A 21088-nucleotide genomic window follows, 5' to 3' on the forward strand; every position below is an offset into this window, starting at 1 on the left:
ATTACGATTTTTTTAAATAGATTTTTATTTGATTTGCGATTTAATTTTGTAGTCAAGCTTCAGCTCAATATTCTGCATCATAGCTTCTTACTGCTAAAATGCATTGAATGTTAGTTAGTTCTGTTAGTTTAATCTATCAGTTTAAAACTAGATTAAAAGACACATCTATTTGCATTAGCATACACATAAAACACAAATGCTTTTGAAATCCAAATACTCAAAAGGATTGTTAGTCTGCATTATTTAGGGCACCCAGAGCCAGGAACACTTCCCAAAAGACATCATAATTTGAACGTCATCTGCGTTTATGTTAGTCTGTTTTTATTATTCCCGAGGTTTCTATAATCCTGGACCAGGGCGTATCCTGAGCAGCTGCTGCGGTGGTTATGGAGGAGTGGAGAGCATGAGACAGCGCTATAAAATAAAGATGAGAAGTTTAAAAAAAAATTTTTAAAAAAGGAACTGAAAAGATATTAACTAACTCCAACTTTTATTCAAATTTGTTTTTAATATTCAGAAATGAAACACTAATTTTTCTCTAGAGCAAACAGTAGTGAGTTATGGTGTTAGTTATCTCCTAGTGCCTTCGTGATGTTTTTTTCATATGGTGTAATGGCTGCAAACAACATTGAAATTGTACTTTGTTGTTGCTTGCTACTAGATTGAGTGTCACTGGCAATACTTTTTAGTTGACTTTTTAGCATGACACTCCTCATATGTTGTCTGTGGTGCTTTTTTAGGTACTGGTTGTTGTATTTCCTCAAGCTGTGGCCACAATTCTGCGACAGCTCTTACAAATTACCTGTTTTTGTTCGGTGTCTATGACTTTGAAACCAAAACATGCTGCATTTCCTTTATATGAATTTGCCTATTAATGCTTCTGAAGCAGCCATCATCCCACTAGTCCACACGTTCCTGTTTGTTTGTTTTATTGTGGGCGTTCCACATAGTTCAATGAAAGTGTGCTCTCTCAATTGGCTAGTAAGTCTATCACACACAGACGGCAGTCACGTATTTGCTCTGGGTATATATAGCAGCCTTGCAATTAGCTAATCGCAACGTTTCAAATCATGATTGTGATTTGATTTCAGTTAATCATACAGCTCTAATAAGAACCATGTGTAGATCCTTAAAAAAGTAAATTAAGACTGTAATACATATTTTTTGTTCCTCATTAGTGTAAAGGTTTGAGTGTAGACCCAATTGTTGAGGTGTTTCACACAATCCACACTAGCTAGACCACTTTTAAGAGCTTTTTAGTCGATTAAGTGTGTTGAATTGCCACTCATCTGTCTTTGTTAGTGAGAAAGAGAAGTCTGATTGACAAGTCAATCCACAAAGAGAAAAGTAAAAGTGATGAAAGCAATAAAAAAGTCAAGGTTGCACAAACAGAAATTTAATACAATCTTACCCGATTATTCCAAAGCACAGATATTTTCACAATGATCTCACTGTGATCAGTATAATTCATATTCAAAAAGGCAAGCAAGGGCTGCTTTACTTTTTGTATATCTGCAGTCCTATTGAAATCCCTTTTTGACAAATTTAGACTACCGACACCTGCTGGTATAGAGAGCTTTTTCCTGTAGAGCAGATACAATTTGTTGACTGCAGCCTTTGTGGTGCTGCACATTCAAGCTTTTTAAGCCCAAACGCAGGCAACCTGAAGCAAGCTCACAGTCGGCTTTTCTGCGAATTCTGTGATGTTGCTTTAAATTAAATAAATAAAACTGCACTATGTATTATGGATTTGTATTTAAAAAATGTGTAAAAGCACAAAATGATATCATGATAAACCACTAAGCTGTATATGTTTATGGTAAAAGTACATTCAGTAGTTTGGTAATAAAAGTTTTACACTATAAGAAATAAACCGTTTTTGTTAATAAGAAATGTTTTTGTGAAGTCATATGAACTGTGAACACTCAAACGAGATACATAGTAGAATCATAATAATGCTATATAACAGTATGTGGTGCAGGTCAACCAACAAGGACAAAAAAACAGACATTTATAAATTGATGCCCAAGTTTTTTTTGTTTGTTTGTTTGTTAAATGGAAAGGTACGGACACGTTTGTAAAAAGCTTGTAATGCAAATCACTTTAAAATTCACATGTATTAGCACATTTTACCAAAAATGTAAAGAAAAAAGGTTCTGACACCACTTTTGTCATCTGCTTTCAAGCCAAGTAGCTACACCCTAATCACATTATATGTAAATGGTATACTATTTCTCTTATTCTTATTGCAACCCTTTAGATGCTAAAGGGGTTTGAAAGTGAAAAAGAAAACACTGATTTCGGATCAGTATTTAAAGAATACCAAAAATATTGTTTATACCAAAAAAAAAACCTGTTTATGAGGTTATTTCTGATAAAGTCAAAGTCAAATGCTACTGTTTTCCAACCTTAAAAATATCTGCTGTTGTGTTCAACGAAAAAAAAACTAAAACAGGTTTGAACTAAATTGAGTTAATGTTAACAGAATGAACACTTAAGGACCAGATACAAAATTACACAGTCCTTTTTTTGCACATATTTTCCTGGTTATTTACAAAAAGCCACTCAATTACCTCAAAACAATGAGGCACAAAACAAACTGTAATTACAAGTTTTTACCAATATTATCAAAAAAGCAGTTGCATTAAAACTTCTGCCAAATATGAGCCATTTTCCTGCATATCCTGTTCTTTAAAAAGCCCTGTCCTTCATGAACATGTGAGGAGAGTTACTCTTGCATAAGCCCTTCTTATTGCCTTTTATGTGTCACTATACTTAAGGAAAGAGCTCTTATTGATAATCCGGACTGACAAGAAGGAAAAAGAAGAAGAAGACGAAAAAGAAGAAATTCTTAGAAGAGAGACAAGGCAGAAGACACTTGAGTTGGCACTCTTTTTTTCAGGGTTGCTGCATTTTAAAATGAGTTTTTATTTTGATGTTATTTTTAAATTTGCTGTAAATTTCAGTTTAGTTTTAGTTCATTTCATTAATGTTTTTGTTAGTTTACGTTTAGTTTTTATTTTGTGAACACACTTGTTTTAATGTATATATATATAAATATAATTTTTTTCAGTTTTAGTTTGAATTCTTTTTAATTAAGTCTTAGTTTAAATAACTTTAACATAGTTATTTATTTGTTTATTTATTTGACATGGACATCACAATTACACTGGACAACCAAATGCATTTGTTTAAGTGTTTTAGCCAACTTGCTAATTCTCAATACCTGTCCACGGTAGGCATGAAAAAATTAAAATAAAATAGGTACATATACACAGCATTATAATTATTTACATAAAATTGCTGTAAGGCAAAAGCAAATTAACTAACAGTACACAGTATAAACACTGCTGTTTTGTTTTTAACCACTTTTTTAAAAACACTACTAAAAATATTTATATTACTTTCTAATTGTGGGCTAACAGGTAAATCATTGGTTCCCTTAACAGAAAAAAAAAACAGATTTACTAAAAGAGGTCTTACACTTTGGCACTGGACAGTCGCCACTATCAGGACATGTCCAGTATTGACAAGAGCAAAGTTTAGTGTTTGCACAGCTTACATTAACTGTTGTGTAAACCTCACTCAATAAAATAAAATAATAGTTTGAACAAACACTAAACACAAAACCACACAACTTCAAAAATAAATAACAGTAAAAATCATGAAGAAACTTCTTCATTTTAAAGATAATGTATGTAGTTAAACACAACTCGTTTACAGTTTTTGGCAAATAAAGTAAATGTTTGAATGCAAAAGCACTATCGACACTGTTAGACATTTTATTGTATTTTTGAGGAAACTTATGGCTTACTCACACTAGGCTATCTGAACTGTGCCCGGGCGCATTTCCTGGTTTGTTTGACAAGTGTGAGTGCTCCAACTGAACCGTGCCTGGGCCCTGTTGGAAGAGGTGTGCCAGAGCACGATTCAGTTGGGCGCAGGTGCAGTACGCTTGTAGTGTGAGTGCAAACTGAAGACGGGAAGTCACTTTTAAGGTGCTGTTTTATATGGATTTACTAATCATTCTTACTTTTTAATGAATATGAATTTTATAGTTTATTGAAGAAACAAAACCTCTCGCTACACGTCAGCTACACCTTCAGCAAACCTCATAATCCGCCACTGAGACTGCAGCGCTGCACAAGACGTTTGGCCAGCGGAGAAATTAAAATGGTCATGCCCAACTGAGCCTGGTTTCTCTCAAGGTTTTTTTTCTTCACTTCCGCCTTTAGTGAAGTTTTTTTTCCCTCTCCGCTGTCGCCACTGGCTTGCATGGTTCAGGATCTGTAGAGCTGCGCATCGTTGGATTTGCTCTTCAGTATTTGGACTCTCAGTAGTGATTATTAAACCACACTGAACTGAGCTAAACTGAACTGAACTTAAACACTACTACAAACTTAACTACACTGTTCCTATTTACTGTGACCTTTTATGTGAAGCTGCTTTGACACAATCTACATTGTATAAGCGCTATACAAATAAAGGTGAATTGAATTGAATAAAGGTGAATTGAATTGAATTGAATTGAATTGAATTGAATTGAATTGAATTGAATTGAATAATATCTTCAGCACAAGAACTTTTATAATAACTTATGAGCATTAAAAGTTGTGGATCTGTTCAGCAAAAGATTTGACTGTGTGTCACTGCATCTCAAACGACTAAAATAATACAAAACGACATAACTAAAGCAATCTCCGCTGTGCTGAGCAAAAGTGCTTCTCTTTCTGTTAAACTGAACAGCGCATCATCAATGACGTAAGTGTGCTTGGGCTCAGAAGATAAAGTTGTAATGTGAGTGCAGGCCATTGAGGGAGAGCACTGTTGCCAGCAAGTTACCGCAACTGCCACATTTACAGTAACTTACCTGTAAATCTGTTTTACAATAACAGGGCTATACAGCAATTTTATTTTACATTAAAATAACATGACCACAGCTTCGTTTTGTGGTAAAATTCCCTTTACCTCTTTTTAATTTTAAAGTATGACAATTTTTACAGTACTTTTACTGTAATTTATTTACATTTTACATTAGCAGTACAAAACGTTTACATTTTTTGTATTTAATATAGAATTTAATAAATTTCAAACAAGTGCTGAGATCACGTAGAACAGTATTCAATATCCATTTTAAATGGTTTACAGAAGTCATCAATCTATTTTAAACACATTTTGTGATACAAAATGTTAATTAATATATTTTTTATTAAGTGTCTCATTTGTGTCGTCAATTACACTAGCAGTACTTGATTACTTTGATTACAATAGAATACTGCATATTCCTAATATGCAGTAAGTTACTGTAAAAGCTTTAAAATGACCCACAATGCAGTGAATATTAAAGCGGTGAACTGTAAAGAATGTATGTGGTATTTTATTCAGTGTTTTTTCAGTAAATAACTGTAAAATTACAGCAAAGTCTAACAGTGATACAAGTACTTCTCTAAACAGCCGCAAATCAGATTTCCTGTGCTTATTAATTGTAAAAACTATTATTAGTTCTGCTAATTATTATTTTATTTCAGTAACTAAATTTTAAATGTTTCATTCATTGTGATTTTGTATTTTATTTCAGTTAACTGTTTCTTTGTCCAACAGTTTAAGCTTTAGTTTTCATTTACTAAAATATCATTGGCTCCTTTAGACCAGTTGTACTTAAAACCCACTGCTCATCATGGTATAGATAACTCTTTAAAAATCAATGAAAAGTGGCAGGAAACCTATTAACAAGCTGCATGACCACAAGAATTGATCTGAGGTCAAATCGTCAGTGGAATAGTTTTGGCTCATTGATCTTAAATCACGTTTGAGGTGATACTATACCAATGATCACATGCATGTCCAGGCTGACCAGATGTCTGGAAATCTCATATCCCATTCCTCTGGTTCCCCCTGTAACTATGGCAACCTTTCCATTCTGCTTGGGCAAATCTGGGCAAGACAGGAAGCAAGAAAATGATGAAAAAATACATATTTTTATCATACCTAACAAGGTTGTTTTACACTGACACACACTGTCTTTCTTTGGGACGTATCCTGTCAGCGCTTTGCAAGTGTTCCTGGATTTACACTGGTCTCAGAGATCATTAAAATGTAGAAACCGCATCCAACGCCAACGTACTGCGAACAGCATGCGCTTATGCGATAAGCCTCCTAATGATGCTATTCCTTCATGCCTTTGCTAAGTGTGTGTTTTTACTTCTAATAAATAATTATCATAAACAAATCCACAAGTACACTATTGATGTTTTACCACTCAATCGGTCAGAGAAGCAGAGAGATTATGATAATCATTACTAATAAGCAAGGGTACTTCTTGTTGACATTTCCATGTTATAATTAAAAGTTAATATGTAATAAGTTAAAATTAAGTTAATTATGTGTTAATTTTAAGGCTCACATTTTAATGTCACCATTAAAAAAGTCAAAGAATGTGCAAAAACAAAGGCTTTTTCTGCCTTTGTAACTAATCCCAAAGGGCTTTAAATATTTCTGATACAAAAAGTCCATTGTGAGGATGGATTTGAGTCTAATCCTTGTGCTTCATGCTGGGACATGGTTGCCCTTTAACGGTGATTTGAATTTAAATAAAGAGCCGTCTGAATTTGCAACCAAGCTATCCTAAGCACAAACATGTGATTAGATTGTGATAAAGATCAACAGCCATATTGTATCTCTGCCAGCTTCAATGACTCAGATAACTTGCACTACTTTCTTTATCTTTACTTTACCTTTCTTTTATTTTAAAAAAAAAAAACTTAAAACATTAATTATTATGGTCTGCTATGCAATAACTTTAAATGAAAAGTGATATAAGAATATATTAGTGGCTTATATGGCTTTAGAGTGAGTAGGTCAAAGGTTACAGAAAGCTACCTTAAACAGCAAGTGAAAAACACATTTAAGTTTTAGAGCACTTTCATGCAAATGTTAACCTTGCCATGAAAAAAAATTATGTTTTCGCCAAAATATTGAAACCCTTTCTGCGTGTTGTGTGCATGCAAGTATTTTACAGTCAGCAAGCAGTCAAAATTATCAAATAAACATACAAATTGTTTAAATATTAAAAAGGACACAAATTCACTAAATTCAACAAGTTCACTAAAATAGAGTAAATAAATAAACTAATTGACCATTTTTATTTATTCAACAGAAAACGAGAAGCACGACTACTACTACTACTACTACTACTACTAATAATAATAATAATAATAATAATAATAATAATAATTGTAATAATAATAATAATGATAATACAATAATAATATTAAAGAAAGATTAATAAATTGTGACTGACGCTGTTATTCTGCCGACCTCATTTAAAGTTTATCGGAAAGAAATATCATAAAGATATTAAGAACAGCATGAAGGTGACTAAATCAAAGCATTACTTTATTTTTTGTGTGCGTTGTCTCTTTAAGCGACTCAAACTTTCCGCAACTGCACCGGACAGCTTAACTACAGAATAGATGTTTGACAGCTGTTGCACACATAAAATAGCCACTCGTTGGAGCACTGCTTATTCGTAACGATAAAAAACCTCTAACCTGGCAGCCTGAATGATTTGTTGAAAAGCTGGAATAGCAGAACTTTCACGCCGTCTAAGTAGAGTCTGATGAAGCCGAGGATACAATGTAACAACCTCCACATGTTTGAAGTTGACAGCGAGTGTCTCAGTGTTTACACTCCGTGCTGAAGTACAGCAGGAACGATTCAGACGCTCTTACGATAGTTCCGCTTTCTACGTCAATGCACCGGAGACGCCCCATTGAGTCAAAATGCAGATAATCTCTGGAAAAACCACTGTCAGAAAAAAAGTGGAGGGAAAAACAAGTTGGTCCAAATTGCCACAGAGAAAACAAATTAAATACATCTAGTTCTGATACATGGTAGTAACAAGCAAGTATTGAAATATTTGTCGAATGTAATTAAACGGGTATTTTAAGCAACATTGAAAGAACATACACAAACAAGTTTATTTGTCATTTAGTACATTGGTTCCACTCCCAATGACAGACTATACATTTTGATATATCAGACTGTAGAGCTGGGTATACAAAAAATAATAATAATAATAGAGAGAGAGAGAGAGAGAGAGAGAGAGAGAGAGAGAGAGAGAGAGAGAGAGAGAGTAAATAATATATACAGTTGAAGTCAGAATTATTATCTGCCCAGTTTATTTTTTTTTCCCAATTTCTGTTTAGTGGAGAGCAGATTTTTTTTAACACATTTCTAAACATAATAGTTTTAATAACTCATCTCTAATAACTGATTTATTTTATCTTTGCTATTATGACATTAAATTATATTTTACTAGATAATTTTCAAGACACTTCTATACAACTTAAGGTGACATTTAAAGGCTTAACTAGGTTAATTAGGTTAACTAGACAGGTCAGGGTAATTAGGCAAGTCATTGTATAACGATGGTTTGTTCTGTAGACTACCGGAAAAAAAAAACATAGCTTAAAGGGGCTAATAATTTTGACCTTAAAGGTTTTTTTTTTTTTTTTATTAAAAACTGCTTTTATTCTAGCCAAAATAAAAGAAATAAGACTCTCCAGGAGAAAAAAAAAATAGAATCAGACATACTGTGAAAATGTCCTTGCTCTATTGGGAAATAATTACAAAAAATAAATAAATAAATCAATGGGAGCTAATAATTCTGACTTCAACTGTATGTATTATGTTCTTTTTGTTGTTGCAGTTAACTGTGGTCATCTGAAAATGAATTGCAAAATAAATGAAAAGGGCTCTGCTACTTCATGTCAGGTTTCTGTGTCCTGTTCTATGTGCTTTTGTTGTATCATGTGATTTCTTTGTTCTGTTTGCCCACCATCTGTTAGTATTCATTAGTTCCACCTGTGTTTACACCCCTGTTTGTCATTAGTTAATCATGTCTTGTGGATTAATACTCCTAAATTTTGGTTAGTCTGAGTCTGGCCTTGTATTGTCAACCTCCTCAGCATTCCTGTGTTCCTGGTTCCTTGGTCCCATTAAGCGAAGTGTTTGTTAATAAATTAGAAAAATGTATTTGATAATCCCATTTACCTGTGTGTTTGTGGAGAGTGCATTTCTGACACGTCCCTTATTGCACAATATTTCAATTATTGAATGAGACACTATATACCGTTAATAATAATATTAATAATAATAAGGGACCTTAGATGTCCTTCCTTCCATCAAATTACACAAGACATTTGGCTTTTGGACCACTTTCAAATCTTGCTGGATAACATGGATCATCAGCTTTTACTTGGGGAGTTGCAGCTTATCAGCTTAAGTTCTGCTGTCATTCCAGCGGAAGGGAGAGCAAAATTCCCCAAGACATTCTGAAATTCATGTTAATTGTTCAGTCCAACTTTTCATTCAAATTTGTCATGGCAGTTTTATTCAAAATAATGCTAAACAAAAGCATTCCCTCAGACTTGTGGGAGTGACTATATATTTGATTGGCTAAAATTTTTTAACAGATAAACATCATCTTGTATATAAATACAGTTATAAAACATATTTTATTACATATTTTTTATTTATTTTATTTACTACATATTTATATATTACATCGTAATATTTACATATTGTGAATTAAAGTTATGTACTATCTTACAAAAGTTTTTGGTAATATGATTTTTTTAAAGAGAAAAATTAAAGCAATATATGCAATAATGTTTTAATTTAAAATAGCAGTTTTTCCATGTGAACATGTTTTAAAATATAAATTGTGATTCAGTCCAACATTTTCAGCATCATTATTCTTCAGAATGATTCTTTCAGACATCATTCTATGCTGAGTTATGATTCTACATGGCTATTTCATTCAACATTCTTTACAAATGCAGTTTTTTTTTTCATTCTTTACACATGCAAGGGGGATGCGGACCATGAAAAGCCCTCCTGAGACAGAAACGCAAACCTGAGGCTTGGTTTTGGTGCAGTGACAGCAGGTTGTGAAGAATTCTTAATGTTTGACTAGTGCTATGTAAACAGACATTCTCTACTGGAAAGGCTCAGGCCTTATAAGCAGGGATTTTGTCTGGAATGAGAAGCTGAATGTCTCAGATTGTAGAAACGGAGTACCAGTGAATTTGTTCTTTGAATAATTTAGTTTAGAATTCAAGCTTGGATCTGCCACTGAGTTTATATACTGTATTGGAATTCACACAAATGCTTGTTGGCTTTCAGAACATTAATAAAAGGAACAAAGATTCTGAATGAAACAACCTTTCATTAGGTTAAACCTTAAATTCCTTCTTAAAGGAATAGTTTACCCCAAAAACTAAAATCAGGGTTCACATTTTAAAGTCTGCATGAACCAGAAGCTGTGACTGTTTTTTGTTTTTTTGTGATGCAGTTCCAAGAGAAATGGAATATTAAATAAGGAAACTGGCTGATTGAAGGCATTTCATTCAGAAAGATCAAGTAAAGGGTTTTGGGAGAGTTATTACAATCTATCATACACCTCCTCCTGACCATTTCTGTTTGTTGTCATATAGCACTGTCAAAACTGTCAGTATGTACATTTCAATGTATTATATCACGGGTGTTAAACTCTGTTCCTGGAGGGCCGCAGCTCTGCAGAGTTAAGTTACAACCCTAATTAAACACACCTGATCTAACTAATTGAGTGCTTTAAGCTGCGGTCACACCGGGCTTTGTGTGTGCGAAATTCTGTCGTGCGGCGCTGCGAAAAGGGGCGGGATTAAACAAGCTTATTAGACATTAAAAAAAGCCAGCGATTGCTCTATGTTTTACATTTCTGCCCAGAGAGGTCCTGTTTTAATCCTCGATTGGTCTCACGCAGTCAAGTGATGCGATTTCGCAGGTTAGAGTTCACCAAGCTTGTACTTTGCACCGCAGCAACATGCGAAACTCGACGCATGACCCCGCGTTTCCGGTCTGATGCATTCGCGTGCGTATGAATGGAAGTCTATGGAAGGAAAAGTCAAGTGTGACCACAGCTTTAGTCTTGTTTGAAACCTACAAGTAAAGCTACGGTCACACCGGGCTTTGTGTGTGCGAAATTCTGTCGCGCGGCGCTGCAAAAAGGGGTGGGATTAAACAAGATGATTAGACATTAAAAAAAGCGAGCGATTGCTCCATGTTTTAAATTTCTGTCCAGAGAGGTCATGTTTTGATCCTCGGTTGGTTTCATGCAGTCAAGTGATGCGATTTCGCAGGTCAGATTTCACCAAGCTTGAACTTTGCACTGCAGAAACATGCGAAACTTGACGCATGACCTTGCGTTTCCGGTCTGACGCATTCGTGTGCGTATGAATGGAAGTCTATGGGAGGAAAAGCCTAGTGTGACCGCAGCTTAAAGCTGCGGTCACACTGCACTTTTCTCCCCATAGACTTCCATTCATATGCACAAAGATACAACAGACTCGCAACTCGTGCTACATTTTACAGTTCGCTAAGTACAAGCTTGGTGAACTCAGACCTGCAAAACTGCATCATGTGACTGTGTGAGAGCCAATCCAAGATCAAAACATGATCTCTCTGAACAGAAATTTAAAATATGGACTAATTGCTCATTTTTTTATGTCTAATCATCTTGTTTAATCCTGCCCCTTTTCACAGCGACACACAACAGAATATCGCTAGCTCAAACTCTAGTGTGACTGCAGCATAAGTGTGCTGAAGCAGGAACTAAACTATGCAGACCTGCAGCACTCCAGGAACTGATTTTGACACCCTTGCATTTTATCATCTATGCATTAATTTACAAAAAAAAAACGATTCACTGCTTGTGCAAGGTGTTTCTAATGCTACGTCTATGGGGCAGGACAGTAAATTTGACATTTACTCTCTCTTCTAACTGCCGTTATCAGTTTTTTTTCTTTTTCTGAAAGTTGTGATAGCTCCATCATGGAGGTTTTCTTTTTTTATTTTAGCAAATGGGATTTTTAAAAAATTAACTAACAAAATCAATATGATTCATTTTAATTTAATGTGTACTTTACGGCAAATATCAAATTCCCTGACTAAAAAGCTGAAATTCCATTGCATCTAATGAACGTAAAAAAGGCTGCTGTTGGGTTTATATATAAATAATTCATTTATTCATTCATTCATTTTCTTGTCGTTTTACTCCCTTTATTATTCAGTGGCCGCCACAGCGCATTGAATCACCAACTTATCCAACATATGTTTCGCGCAGCGGATGCCCTTCCAGCCGCAACCCAACACTGGGAAACACCCATACACTCTTGCATTCGCACACATACACTATGGGCAATTTTAGCTTAGACAGTTCACCTATACCCCATGTCTTAGGACTGAGGGGGAAACCGGAGTACCAGGAGGAAACCCACAAGAACACAGTGAGAACATGCAAACTCCAAACAGAAATGCTAACTGACTCAGCCGGGGCTTAAACCAACGACATTCTTGCTTTGAGGCGATCATACTACCCACTGCACCATGTGATGCCTATATTAATAATTCATCATTCATTTTCTTTTCGGCTTAGTCCAACGACTCCCATATGAAGCACACGTCACATTTTCAACGTTGTTTTGCATGCGATATGTAAGTAGCCCCATCAAGATTTAACGTGAGAGATACATTACAAGCTCTGATCTATAATAGACATTTGATTACATTTTACATTACATTTTGAAGACCGCCACTCAGAGATCATCCTCAATGTTCAGTTGTGGCCTGTATTTATTTTTTATGTATTTGATTGCCATAAAGGTGTCAGAAAGTTTAACCTGGTGCAATAAAATCAATCTGTTCCAGCTGACACTATTGCTATGTTGTTATTCTAACGTAAACACACCAATCCTATGAAGAAAAAAAAATGGAAAGGCTGATGGCTTTTATTTGCAAGATGTTGCTTCTTTAATGCAGCTATTAACTACTATTTTTTAAATCTTCTGTAGGTTATGGATAAAATGTGGTAATCCTAAAAGTTTAGTAAAATTTATTAGACTTTTGGAAATCACCAAGTGACCCCCTATCAGTGTCCCGTGACCCCCATTTTGGAAACCACTGATTTAGTAGTCGATAACAGAATGTTATGAAGTATCCCTTTAAAATAACCATATATTCATTGTACGAAGAACATTTTACCAATGTAAAGACCATTTTCCAGTATAAAGAACATTGGGTTCAATGAAAAATTCCATTGCTTTTAAAGGCTTTTTCATGGAGATTATTTTTTAAAGTGTGGGTCAAATGGCCAACACACAACAGGCTTGAGGTGTGACAATATGACAGCTTGCTTTTCCATGCCACCACTCAGGATTTTCCCCCGCAGGTTAAATCAATACTGCTGATCAAAAGTGAAAAGTTCTGATAATTACATGTCAGCATGACCCGGGGATCTTCTATCTTGTCTCCTTGTCTTCATCTATTTGAGCAGACATGTTTCTTTATCCTTTCGGGGCCTGGGAGGATACTTCCCCTGAGCGTGTTCTAACACTGACCTGAATCCCTACTCGCTGTCGCTCTTTCCAGAAGTGCTAAGCCTCCAGACAAACATGCACTCTCACATAAACTCCATCTTTTCCATTTACTCTGGATGCTGGATAGCAAAACAGCTGTTGTATTTCCCCCTTCAGAGTGTGTTTGTATCTACTGACTCCTTGTCAGAATGCATTCAGAACAACAGCGTTTTTAACCTGAGAGCTCCAGCCCTCCCCCTTCTTCTTGTTTTCTCTCTCTCTCTCTCTCTCTCTCTCTCTCTCTCTCTCTCTCTCTCTCTCTCTCTCTCTCTTTAGTGTTCCATAAACAGTTGTGTAATTTGTTACATACCCACACATGCAGTAGATTATAACTAGCATTCACTGCATGCGGGTTCACCCAAAAATGCAAATTCTGTCATTATCTCCTCACTGTTTTGTAATTCCCAACCCATAAAGCCGTCATTTTATTCAGAAAATGAATTAAGTTCATGTTCATTTTGGTTCAATTAACAGGATACAGTTCATTTGACGAAGTGCGAACGTAAATCTTTCTGGGCAAAGCAAACAGAAAAGCACTGCAGAAAAGATGGGTTTCAGTCCACCTACAAAAGTTTGACTGAAATATGAACACATGGAAAAAGACATCTAAGACATCTAAATGAACCAAACAGGATATGATGTCACCATAAATAGGACAGAAAAAGTTCAGTACAGGTTCTGGAAATGCATCTCCAAGTAGATCTTTGCTTATGAGTGCACTGTATAAACGTTTAATTTTTTACTTTCCCCTCTTTATTTATTTTTTGAATTGCATTGTAGGACCTTGATCTTTCTTCCAACACCTTTTTAAACTTAAATAGTTGTGGGAAAAAAGTGACTTTTATTAACATTTTTAATAGTTTAAACTTGAAGGTGAAATATTGTCTAGGTTGGTTTTGTATATTACGTTGAGAAAAAAACAAACAAACTTGTAATAAACCGCCTATAGACCATTTCAATGTTGTCATGTCATTGGCCCATGAACATTTCCAGCTTGTTTTCAAACTATATATTAACTGTAATAAGAGGCAATTCAATCATAACTTAATGTTAAAGCACCTATCATGGTATTATTTATCAGCATGGCTCTTTTTGGATTCTCGATAGCTATAGAAATTATAAATGTAAATCAGTAAATATGTTGGGACCATTGTTTCCATCCCTCAAAATGGTCTATAATTTCTGTTATTTTACAGATTTATTTCTCTATATATTATTTCTTGTAGATTATATTATTTTAAACTACTAAAATGTCAATAAAAGTCACTTTGTTAAACTGTTGAATTTTTAACATCAAAAGTTGATGGAGCAGATATCAAGTTCACATAATGCAATTCACAACCAAAAATGAACATGTGAATCACAAAATACACAAACTTTTAAGTAAAATATATTTTTACAGAATGTTATGGAGGAAATCTTAGTGCTGTTTTGACTTCTTTTTACATTTAATAAGCGTTTGTTGGGTGATTCAAAATTCATTCATTTCTTTTCTTTTCAGCTTAGTCCCATAATTACTCCAGTGTCACCACAGCGGAACCAACCGCCAACTTATCCAGCATATGTTTTACAAAGCAGATGCCCTTCCAGCTGCAACCCATCTCTGGGATACATCCATAGACACACTTACACTACAGACAATTTAGCCTACCCAATTCACCTGTACCGCATGTCTTTCGACTGTGGGGGAAACTGGACCACCTGGTGGAAACTCACGCGAACGCAGGGAGAACATGCAAACTCCACACAGAAATACCAACTGACCCAGCTGAGGCTCGAACCAGCGACTTTATTGCTGTAAGGCAACAGCACTACCTACTGCGCCACTGCTTCGCCCATGATTTAAAATGCCATCACATATAAACAGGTGTTTAGGGCAGCATGTAGCATTGTTTTGCATGTTCATTAACTTCTGTCACAAAATACACATCTTTTTTTATTAACTGATTTATTGACTGACTAGTTATTGTATATTTAAGTTTAGTCTTAAAATTAAAATGGGAATGTTACGTGACGACTAATGATTTTAAAAAAATTGTGTAGATCAACAGAACTAAGACACAAATTTGTATTGAAGCTGATGAGAATTTGGTAAGCAAAATTTAAAATTTGACAAACAGCATTCAATTTATTTTAAGGTTTTATTGAATGTTTTATTTCTTATAGAAACCTGTGCAATTAGCCTGAGCTTCAATCTTTATGGGATGCACTATTAAATGTGTATCTATATTAGCATAAAACTCTAAATAAATGTGTTCGATCACTTAGATTATTTGATGATACCTTTATGCCCTCTTTGGATTTTAAATTTAGATTAAATGTACTTTTAAAGGAAGAACAAAAACCCAGATTTCACTGAAGTATCTACAGTTGAAATTATAATTGTTTAAACCCTCTTTGAAATGATTTCTTTTTTAAATATTTCCCAAATGATGTTTAACAGAGCAAGGACATTTTCCCATTATGTATATATATATATTTTTTCTTCTGGAGAAAGTCTTATTTTTTTTAATTTTTTTTATTTCAGCTATAATAAAAGCAGTTTTTAATTTTTTTTATATATTTTTTTTTTCAACAGTCTATAGAACAAACCATTGTTATACAATAACTTGCCTAATTACCTTAACCTGCCTAGTTAATCTAATTAACCTAGTTAATCCTTTAAATGTCAATTTAAGTTGTATAGAAGTGTCTTGAAAATTATCTAGTAAAATATAATTTACTGTCATAATAGCAAAGATAAAATAAATCAGTTATTAGAAATGAGTTATTAAACTATTATGTTTAGAAATGTGTTGAAAAAATCTTCTCTCTGTTAAAGAGAAATTGGGGAAAAATAAATTGGGGGGTTAATAATTCAGGGGGAAAATCACGACTACGTTATTGTACAGAAAATCCCCCATTTAACCCATTTAGAATTATATTTCCCCACATGTCAAATGTGGCACATCAATCAAAAAATCTGATTATTTTAAATAGTCTTCTTAACATCTTTTACAATGAACGATGGTTCTGAAAAAGTTGGAAGATCCAAATAATTTTACATTTATTTTAATGAAAACTTCATGGTGTAAGTTAATACTAAATTTGCATAACAAGTTTTCAGAAAAAGTGCATGATGCTAAAATACTTGAACATGCAAGACAGGTTTATTCCAGTCAAAGCTTCAATGATACAAATGGAGATTGACAAAAAAAGTAAACTGAAAAACGTGTGTTGATAATAAATGTAATATGAGCTTATCTCAAGACTTCTTATCCATTAACTCTGTTGTTTCTCTCTCTTGCAAAATATCATGCCTAGATTAATTTCATACCAAACGATTTTTAATCTCTTTAAATGTTTATAATAAGACTCTGAATCTAATGATTTCGTATTAAGAAAGCTTCAACAAGCACAATGGAATCTGGGTTAACAAGCAATCTGTCCTCTATTTGTCCTTCAGAATGGAAATGTACGCGCCTCGTCGGGTTCCGCGGGTGCAGCAGTTCACCTTGCACTTATCTGCGTCCACTAGCGGTTCTTTCTCCAGCTCGGATAGGTGGCCCCGGTTCGAGGGCAATTTGGCAGCTGGACGCGCTCATGATGCGCTATGGTGACTGTTCGACACTTGGGATTCCTCTCACGTTCAGAGCACAGTATTTATTCGGTGAGTCACAATGCTCGCGGAGTGAAATTGTAGCGGTTTGCAAAAGAAATAGGCAAACGCATAAACAATGGAAAATATAACGCACTGCAATCCACGCTGATTGCACGTTGTTGATGAACAAACGAACAATTTGGTAAAAAACCATCTGAGTTATCAGTGAGTCTCCGCATAACGAACCACTAACCAAATTTCAAACGCTCTCTCATCTCAAGCGCACAACAGGCAAACCACAGGTTTTTATGGCAAGCCGTTTTTACATTTATTTCTGATAGATGCTAGTGTGCAATTAAGCTGTGTGGTATATTATAATAATTGATAGGCCTATACGGTCACCACTGAAGAAAGTTGCATTATTGGCTGAAATGACTAAAACTGGAACAGCAGGAAGTTGGTGTAATTATTAAACAGTATTCAGAATACTCACTAAGCAAGGGTTTTGATAGTGTGAGAAGAAGAGATACAGCCCTCCCAGCACCACTGCACTTCAATGTTAAATGACTCCATAAAAATTCACTTGTTTTGTTCTTTCTGTTTTTGTTCTCTCTCGAACAAATCTCATCATTAAACATGTGTACATGGTGTCACATAATGGGAACAATCTTTGAGCATTAAGTCACTTTTAAAAGGTCTATTCTAATTCTATTCTATCTGTTGATATATTCTGATTCTATCTGTTCTATTTTGATTGCTAATATATCATATTCTCTTGACAATTAAGGGATAGCTCATTAAAATGGAAAATTATGTCCTCATTTACACACCCTTCACTTGTTCCAAACCTGTTTGACTTTCTTCTGTTAAACACAAAAGATTACTTTAAAAAAGTTGGAAAACATTGACTTCCATAAGTGTCATGATTTTGCCAAGTATGATGCGATCCTACATCTATTTTGATCCTGGAACATCATTTTTGTTTGAAAATGTAACCCATACCTTTTCCCTACCTCTAAACCCAACCATAACTGTAAATAATTCCCAAAATCAGAGGGCAATAATAGTTGGATCACAATCATGTAGAAGTGCATAAACCTAATCGTAAGCCTAAACTTAAGATAAATGGTAAACATGTCCCTTAATTCTAATTGGCTGATTGGAATGTTGTTCCAGGATCAACATAGATGTTAATTCAGGAACATGTCCTACTTGGTGAAATCAGGTTGGTGGTTTTTGTCCTATTGTAAAAGTCGATGGTTACAGGTTTTTAGCTTTGCTCAAAATAACCTTATTTTGTGTTCAACTGAAGAAAGATACCCATAAAAGGTGAGGAAAAGTAAATATTGTGTGAATTTTCATTTTAGCGTGAACTATGCCTTCATATACTTTTCTGCTTTTCTGAATAATGATGACCATTCAGTGGTTGAAACTTACCACATGACAACAGACCCACCTTCTGGCTATTTATCAGCTGGCTATTTGTAAATTCAATAAATAAAATAAAGAACAACACCATAGCTGTTTTTATTGTAATGAACAACCAGAGCAGAAAGTTTTTCATCATGACAACGTCACAGCATTTGGAAAACACACTAAAGGTACAAAACCTTTTTATTCTTGAAGAAAAAAAAAGTTCTATCTTCTAAAAGACCAGAAGCTGGTGACAATTCACTCATTAAGCCCTAATATCTATTTATGTAAACTGTTTATTTATGGTAATATGTAGCTGTTCAAATTAATATCACATACAATATGATGTAGCATACTAATGGAGTTTTTTTTGTTTGTTTCCTGAAGTTATGTTAATACATCGGCAGATTTGGTATGCCAGGACCAGCAGTTCTCAAGTAATATTTTATGGAGTTACCGTGGTCAAATTATCAACAATAAACATAGAAGCGAATCCATAAAATGAATAACTGTGAATTTTATTCACATTAAATTGTCCATCTTTCATTTTCACCTTTTTTATATTTAAAAGAATAATGTTAAATTGGCTTGCCATAGGTTTTCATGAACTTTCAGTGCGATTAGCTGGTTTTAAAACATTTGCTTTAGTGTATCTGGATACTACGATGAATTAAAATATATTCATATACTGTCCACAACACAAGCAGATGGCCCTCAGCAGATGTCATACTTACAAACAAATGTGAGGCATTGGTATCATATCTGTCAACTTTTATACGTTCATAGCGTAGATGTATATGATCAGTTGAAATAATTAAATTAATGAAAGGTGATATACAGTCCTTTGCATATTTACTAACTTCCCCCAAAATGAATTTAATAAATAAATAAATAAATAAATAAATAAATAAATAAATAAATAAATAAATGTTTTAAAAAATCATATATGATAGCTGATCCAGGGGATTTTATTATAAACGTGTGTGGCTCCTTCTAGAGTTTATGATTTCAAATTAGTTTAAAAGCAAAAAAATGGCAAATGGTTTGATTTGCGTCCACATTAACAGGTGAAATGAAAGCAAGTCTTTTGCGGTGGTTACCGACAGCCAGCAGAGCGCAACACGTTAGTGCAAAAGGACACACCAAATCAATGCCGGCAGATTAAAATAATACCGAATGAATCCTGTCCACTCTTAATTCTCAGGAGTTATACAGGTCAGAGACTTACCAGAGTCAACCTTTGCTCCCTTGTTGATCAGTGCCAATGCTGGGACACCCGGTGCATGTCCTTAAAGACGCTTCCAGTAATTTGTCAATCAAATTCCGTGATCACAATCCACATCTCGACATATATACCATAATATCACGTACAAAATGAGCAGGATCGCAAAAATAAACAGTGCAACCAGTATTGCTTTGGTGACTGGGGATATTAAAGACTGCATGATACTGCACGAGCTGGAGAAAACGCAGACACCCGTGAGCGCAATGAAGATGGATATGCGTTCAGACGCCACCAGCGTCCGATCCGGTCCGTATCTGCATTGGTGCGTGCCGAATAGGGAACCTAGAGTGAAACGCGTGGGCTCTTCAAAAACATGACACGCGAAAGAGCGCTGCCTCATCCATTGGTGATCTCTCACACCGTTTGCGCAAGGGGGCACGCTACTCTGAGGTCCCTTCAGGATACCCATCATCATCCAATATGCTGCTGGCTCAAATATGTTCAAGAAAATGTTATATAGAGAGGATGCTCGTGTTAAACGATGATAATAATAAATATTTATAAATAACCTACCGAAATATTCCAAATAAAGGATAAGATGCACGATTTCTTTAAATCTTTTAGATTTCTTTGTAAAAGTTTTTTTTATTTTTTATTTTTTTACTACTAACTAATCTTCGGATCTGAAATGGGCAGATGCTCTTGAATTGTGATTTGAATTGTGTGTCGTCCTACAAATGAGGTGCCCTTCAGTTGTAGCCTTATGTCAACCAGGCCTGTGTTTTGTTCAAACCTTAATTCCAGTTGTGTTGGTCAAGTTGTATTTAATGTGGGTGATTTTTAAAGGGCTTTAAAAACGTATAAATTATTATGCTATAGCCTGGAAGCAGCATGCACTATTCCTGTATTGCAACGCATTCATTTAACACTAGATGTCGCAACAAAACAGTCTACTTAGTATAGTGATGATTATATTGACACACTGTACTACAGCAAAACCAATGCAAAGAAGGGCATAAGCATATCCAATAATCAAACATAAATAAATTAATTACAATAATTGAGACCAAAACATCCCAAAACGAAGGCAAAAGCATGTTGGACTATTTTTTTAACTGGCTAAATAAATCCATAAATAATAAACGAAGTTGTAAAGTTAGCCAGTAATAACAGCATATGGAGGAAATAATAAGGACTAAAGAACAGTACAGGTAACTAACTAACTAACTAACTAACTAACTAACTAACTAACTAACTAAATAAATAAATAAATGGTTGTTGATGTTGTTATGAATAAATAAATAAATAAATAAATAAATAAATGGTTCCAATCCAATCCTGGTTAGGTGAATAACAAACATCAGTGATCATTTTTTTTACTTACAATTTCTTTTCTTTGCTAATTCTTTAGAA

The 21088-nt window shown here is 34.5% G+C and overlaps 1 protein-coding gene across 2 annotated transcripts in view; it reads right to left on the reverse strand.

The window, feature by feature from the left end:
- Positions 1-19990, reverse strand: part of dhrsx (dehydrogenase/reductase (SDR family) X-linked) — a 107559-nt gene extending 87569 nt beyond the window's left edge. The window contains exons 1-2 of one of the 2 annotated variants that reach the window (XM_056458247.1): positions 19679-19990; positions 5827-5934 (exon numbers count right to left, since the gene is read on the reverse strand). In XM_056458247.1, the coding sequence (XP_056314222.1) occupies positions 5827-5881 (55 nt within the window). In that variant the 5' untranslated portion in view covers positions 5882-5934; positions 19679-19990. Of the gene's footprint in view, positions 1-5826; positions 5935-7550; positions 7715-19678 lie in introns of those variants that run through there. The other variant, XM_056458237.1, reaches the window with a different exon arrangement.
- Between the last annotated feature and the right edge of the window lie 1098 nt (positions 19991-21088).

This window comes from Danio aesculapii, chromosome 1 (assembly GCF_903798145.1).
Source record: "Danio aesculapii chromosome 1, fDanAes4.1, whole genome shotgun sequence".
Lineage (NCBI taxonomy): Eukaryota > Metazoa > Chordata > Actinopteri > Cypriniformes > Danionidae > Danio > Danio aesculapii.